The sequence below is a fragment of the Trichomycterus rosablanca genome, chromosome 10 (genome assembly GCF_030014385.1).
Source record: "Trichomycterus rosablanca isolate fTriRos1 chromosome 10, fTriRos1.hap1, whole genome shotgun sequence".
Taxonomy (NCBI): Eukaryota; Metazoa; Chordata; class Actinopteri; order Siluriformes; family Trichomycteridae; genus Trichomycterus; species Trichomycterus rosablanca.
The window spans coordinates 1,251,121-1,257,515 of record NC_085997.1 but is presented as its reverse complement, the minus strand read 5'-3'; the positions used below and the strand labels follow the sequence as shown (position 1 = coordinate 1,257,515).

Sequence of the window (6,395 nt, the reverse complement as noted above, 5' to 3'; positions counted from 1 at the left end):
TTCGGGGGGGTGCTTGAGGCCACTGAGACGTTTCAGTTTCCTCTCAGACTTGGGAAATCCTGTACGTCTAAGGATCCTGTCGGGTCCTGTCAGTCCTGTCTCAGCCATGTTACAATTTATCTGTGCAGTCGTGACTAGATTACTGTTTATTTTGCTCTCATTGATCGGTGTGTGGAGAGTGATAATCGTCAAAAATGACAAACTCTACGGGTGTCTGCTTCTCCTCTTCATACCACTGGTGATTGAAATGATTATAACTCTGAAGAGAAGGAAAGGGGGGAGCTGTAAGTGGTAAGTAGTAATGACTAACAGACGCTGAAGAAGTTTGTGGCAGTTTGTCAGTATGTCTAAAACATCTGTGTACTAGATGCAAGTATTTTCACGAGGATTTTTAGCTCTAATGCATGTCATTCTCAGCTTTATAAAACTATTAAAATGTTAGGATTTACTTCCAAAATGCTCAAATCTGTATCATTTCTGTTCCTTATAATACTGATGGAGTTTCTCCTTGACACTGTCACACTAGGCTTTCTCATGAAGGGCAATTTTTTTGGCAATGTTCATAGTAAAAAAAGTGTTATACATATAAATTCTATTGTCTAACACCATAAAAACTGATCAGGAATGTAAAAAACGTACATGTGCCCTTTGGAATTGCTGCTCTTGCTTCTAACCTCTGACCCACAAAAGATTCTTAAAGAAATGAAACTAAACAATTGAATAAATGTTTATAAGCAGCACAAGTGACAGGAAACTGAAGGACACAAGCTGTTTATTTTTTACACTTTATATATGTATGTGTGTGTGCAGGAATCAAATTCTAAATGTGTTTATATTTACAGACTACAATGATCAGTAAAAACATCTTCAAAATCTTTTATTACATATTGCCAGTTAAAAATATAAGAAAGATTCTTCTTTTTATTGCATTTTACAACCAAACCAAACTTTTCCCAGTTATATGTTCGAAACTCAGCAGTGCTATTGACAGGTCAGGCGTCTACGCAGACACGATTGGCTATGTACACTTGCCAGTGCCACTACCAAGCCCGGCTGCGTCAGGAAGGGCGTCCAGTGTGAACACAGTGCCAGATCAGGTATGAGGACCAGAATGATTTGCTGTGGCGACCCCCTAAAATACGGGAGCAGCCGAAAGAAGAAAATAAACGATATAAAAACACTTTACTTTAGTTTTTAATGATGTTTAAATGGTTCCATGTAATATAAAGTTTAAGACGGATACATCAATTAAAACTTCTCCCACATCCTAAATCACTGCCTTTATATAAATACAGCACGACGAATACGGGCACCCACCTCCTTCCCATTTTAAAATGTCCATGCCTTGTTTGTTCTAAATAAACTATGAAAGGGGGGTCTGTCCGCCTAGAACGAAGCAGGAACCACGCTGACCTCCCGCCTAATATTTTCGGACTCCACCTCACTTCCTTTCCAGTCTCACAATCTTCATTAACTGTTGTTGATGGTGTTCGACCCATTAAAACGTTGTAAAAGCTTTAAAAGTGCTGGACATACGATGATAAATCTACCAGGGCTGTAGCTGAGTGGTAAATGTACTGGACTACATGTAGAGATCAAAAGATTGCTGGATTAAGACTCTCAATTGCTCAAACTCACTTTTTTGCACACCAAATTGCTCAAAAGTCACTTTAGATAAATGGTGCAAATGTAAATGTTATCAGTCTCCATCATGGAACAGTTCTATAGAAATCCACTCTAGATTATTCAATCAATATTATGATCATGTCAGAAGATCCCGCTAATGGAATTCTAATGAAAATCAGAATTAAAACTCACTCAGAAGATTATTATCTTATTTTAAGACGTATTTTTGGCTCATGTGTCCAGAATTAAAAAACAGAGCAGCCCCGTTTCCTTCCGCCCTACATTTAATCACAATAGGTCGTCCTGCTGCCCAGTTTAGCAACAAACACTTTTCAGGAATGGGTGAAATGGATTTGTGATTATAATTACGGCTCCTGCAGGTTCTCGCCGGCCATCTTCCTCTTCCTGATCAGCATTATACCCAGCATTTGGATCCTCGAGCTGGATCAACATAATCAACGCAACCACACCAAGGTACCATCACACTGCTCATCTGTGTTACTGTTACGTTAATCAGTAACACTACATATTCAACAAATAAAACATTACAGGTCAATATTGTGCTTTACACTGATCAGCCATAACATTAAAACCGCCTCCTTGTTTCTACACTCACTGTCCATGTTATCAGCTCCACTTACCATATAGAAGCACTTTGTAGTTCTACAATCACTGACTGTAGTCCATCTGTTTCTCTACATACTTTTTAACCTGCTTTCACCCTGTTCTTTAAAGGTCAGGACCCCCACAGGACCACCACAGAGCAGGTATTATTTAGGTGGTGGATCATTCTCAGCACTGCAGTGACACTGACATGGTGCTGGTGTGTTAGTGTGTGTTGTGCTGGTATGAGTGGCTCTGGAGTTTTTAAACACCTCACTGTCACTGCTGGACTGAGAATAGTCCACCAATCAAAAACATCCAGCCAACAGCGCCCCGTGGACAGGGTCCTGTGACCACTGATGAAGGTCTAGAAGATGACCGACTCAAACAGCAGCAATAGATGAGCGATCGTCTCTGACTTTACATCTACAAGGTGGACCAATTAGGTAGGAGTGTCTAATAGAGTGGACAGTGAGTGGACACGGTATATAAAAACTCCAGCACAACACACACTACCACACCACCACCATGTCAGTGTCACTGCAGTGCTGAGAATGATCCACCACCTAAATAATACCTGCTCTGTGGTGGTCCTGAACATTGAAGAACAGGGTGAAAGGGAGCTAACAAAGCATGTAGAGAAACAGATGGACTACAGTCAGTAATTGTAGAACTACAAAGTGCTTCTATATGGTAAGTGGAGCTGATAAAATGGACAGTGAGTGTAGAAACAAGGAGGTGGTTTTAATGTTATGGCTGATCGGTGTATATCATGAGAATGAATATAGAGAGCTTCCTCAGCAGGATTTTGCAGCTAACAAGGATATGAACGTGTGTCTCACTTCAGTGTGACCATTTAGTGGAAATTGAATTTGTAAGGCCAAGACAAGGTTCCAATTCACCCGAATAAAAGGCTGGATTGAGTTCCTGACCATTCCAAACCACGTCAGTGTTGACACAGTTATGCTGACACAAAGTTGGAACCGGTTTATTTATTTATTTTATATGTTTATGTCTGTTATATTCTTTATTTTTTTTCCAGTGTGAGAAACTTATTGATATTCTTACGAATACTAGCAGCCTCAACGATTTGTCCAAGGTAAGCGTCTCCTTTATTGACACACACTTCTCTTTTGTATGGACCTCGTACTCTATGGTCCTTTTTCAGGGCACAGAAAGAACATTTATTTGGTCTCCTTTGCCCTGACGACAGCACCGGCATGGTGGTTTACTAGTGAACATTAATGTGGGTCCCACCCTTATGTACAAACAATGTCGGCCTTATTCACAGCCCTGCGTAACGTCTACCTAACAACTCTTGTACGTTTTACAGGACTCTAAGATCTTTTTGACTGTGTGCGCCAACGACTGGATCCTAGCGCTGCACCAGGTCTTGCTCATACTGCTGATCGTGGGCAAGTGGCTGATGCCCATGGAAGGCCTCACCCGCGATCAGCTATCGCAGCTGCTTCTCATCTTCGTGGGCACGGCCGCCGACATCCTCGAGTTCACCAGCGAGACGCTGTCTGACGTCAAGTGAGCTTTGTGTGTTGTTTGAACACTGAGGGGGGTCCAGATCTAACAAGAAGGGGAAGGGGGGGTCCTGCCATTGTAAAACATCACTGCCATATCATCAACGTATAGGCACACTCATGGATCCTAGCTTTACACAAAGCTAAGGCAGTTGTAGCTCAGGGGTTAAGGTACTGGACTAGTAATCAAAAGGGTGCTGGTTCAAGCCCCCCCACTGCCAGGTTGCCACTGTTGGGCCCTTGAGCAAGACCCTTAACCCTCAATCGCTTACATTGGATAAAAGCATCTGCTAAATGCAGAAACAGAATATATTTATTAATACATTCATTATATATTTATTATATTTTGCATTTGGTTTTGTGCACTATCTTCCGGAAGGTCCTGAGCAGCTTTTACTACAGGATGCATATATGGAGTCACACCCATCCCCGAGCCCCCCTTTCTCCCCCGATGGAGGTATTGGTGGCACCTACTAGTGGCAGCCTTGCGTTGTCTGGAGTGTAAAATGATGCTTTGGTTAATCTTTGGTTATATCTCTCCTCTCCTCTACCTAACACACGGCCCCTCGGACACATGTGCAGTAAAGACCGCTTCTTTTCACCTGCACGAGGCGGGTTCACACATTATCAGTATCGCGTACCGAGAGTCACGCACTGTCTCTGTGCAGCACCTCGACCAGCCAGCAGGGGTCGTAACTGCAGCAGACGTTAGCCGATCATGTCTGTTACGAGCATTATTAGTATTTTTATTCTATTTATTTTAAACGTGAGTCTATAATGGATCCAGTTTAACCTAACAACCTAACCTGACATCTCTTCCATAATCAGAGATAAGAACTTTGTGCTGGTGTACATTATTCTGGGCGTCTGGACGTGGAGCATGCTGCAGTTCCCCTACCACCTCTCAGGTACGGAGATACGATACAGGTATACAATCAGATGCTAACATACATTGTGCTTTACATAAATATAATATATACAGACATTGATTTACCAGAGAATTGTGTAGTGACGAAGCTGGGGTCAGAGCGCAGGGTCAGACATTGTACGCCGCCCCTGGAGCTTAAAGGTCCAGCATAGCGGAGACGGGATTTAAACTCTCAACCTTTTGATTGATAGCCCAAAGCTCTACCCACTAGGCTACCGCTGTCCCACTGTTTTACAGTACTGTATGGTAGGCACGGCGGCTCGGTGGGTAGCACTGTCGTCTCACAGCAAGAAGGTCCTGGGTTCGATCCCCAGGTGAAGCGATCTGCATGTTCTCCCCAAGTCTGTTTGGGTTTCCTCCGGGTGCTCCGGTTTCCTCCCACAATTCAAAGTCATGCAGTCAGGTTAATCTGAGATACCAGGGTGTTTTCTACCTTTCGCCCAGCGAACTGCACCCACTGAGACCCAGACCAGGATCAAGCGGTGGTAAAACAGATAATGAATGAATGAAAGGATGAATGAATGAATGAGCTGCCTGGTTTGTTCTGAATACAAACATTACGTGTCACCCACTTCCACCCACAAAAATGTTTGTGATTTATTTTCCATAGATGTGGATCCTTCTCCAACATAAAGCCTATTTCTATTTGTGCACCCAGGCTTGTTGCTCCTTGGTTAAATCCCAACAGAAAAGTGGAACCAGTGGGAGTGACATGGACTATTTACATTATCTTGATGATTAATGGTGAACTGATGGTGTATAAATGATTTATCTTTTTATTTATCTCTGTCCCCAGTGCTGACTGTAAACGAGGAGGGTGAAAACCAGGGTCGCTTCAGCCTCTCCAGACACAGTGCAGATATCTGGACCACGGTGGAAGCGCTGTTGATCCACGACGGCCCGTTTCTGTTGGTCCGTCTGATCATCATGACTCACTTCGGAATCATTCACCAAATGTTGGTCTTTTTCGCCATCAAGAATTTCCTGGTGGTGCTGCTCAACGCGTACAGGCTGTGTGTCGTCTGCTGGGCTTCCAGGTCCGTCTCATCCGACGGCGTCTCAGGGCCTCCGTCCGAACGCGTGAACTGTATTTAACTATATTTAAAATGTTTAAAAACAATAAACCTCAAAGAAAGATTGGAAGGGATTTGTATGTTCTCCCTCTACAGTGATTAGTTTATTATTAGGGATTAGTTTATTAAACCTTTACCAAGCTCTACAATACAGAGTTACCATGTCCAGAAGTGGCGTCGACTTCTCTGGGCTCGAAGGCATCTAGGATGGACCATCACACAGTGAAAACGTGTATTGCGGTCAGATGAATCAGCATTTAAGTGTGGTAAAAAGGAACGGCAACATTACAAAGTGGTAAATGCTTTACGGTCCCAACTCTGCAGGAATGGATGTTTATTAATAAATGACATTAAGCTGACCAGACAAAAATGAAATATCTCATATAGGTTCATCCTGTCTGACATCAAATAAAAGTCAAAGTGAATGTAAGAAACTCTGTGTTTTTTATTATTGTTGCTGTCCCAACTTTTTCTGATTTGGGGTTGTAAAAGAATGGACGTGTTATTTTATAGAGAGAGGGGAAATAAAGTTGTGTTCCATGTACAGAACCTTAAAGTACAGAAAGTTAGAAGCAAAAATAGATCGCAATGTTTTAGTGAAATGTGTGAACGCTGCATTAGTTGCGTTAGTCA

The 6,395-nt window shown here is 42.5% G+C and overlaps 1 protein-coding gene across 1 annotated transcript; it reads left to right on the top strand.

Moving 5' to 3' along the window:
• Positions 1–6,182, top strand: tmem26b (transmembrane protein 26b). Its single transcript, XM_063003471.1, has 6 exons — positions 1–291; positions 2,007–2,100; positions 3,272–3,328; positions 3,563–3,765; positions 4,590–4,669; positions 5,486–6,182. The coding sequence occupies exons 1-6, from the start codon at positions 107–109 to the stop codon at positions 5,782–5,784; spliced, it is 918 nt and encodes a 305-aa protein (XP_062859541.1). The 5' UTR covers positions 1–106; the 3' UTR covers positions 5,785–6,182.
• The last annotated feature ends 213 nt before the right edge of the window (positions 6,183–6,395 follow it).

Coding starts and splice junctions, on each gene's coding strand:
- tmem26b (XM_063003471.1), top strand. CDS start 107: ATGTTACAATTTATCTGTGCAGTCGTGACTAGATTACTGTTTATTTTG. Junction 3,329..3,562: donor GCCTCAACGATTTGTCCAAG/GTAAGCGTCTCC, acceptor TACGTTTTACAG/GACTCTAAGATCTTTTTGAC. Junction 4,670..5,485: donor GTTCCCCTACCACCTCTCAG/GTACGGAGATAC, acceptor CTCTGTCCCCAG/TGCTGACTGTAAACGAGGAG.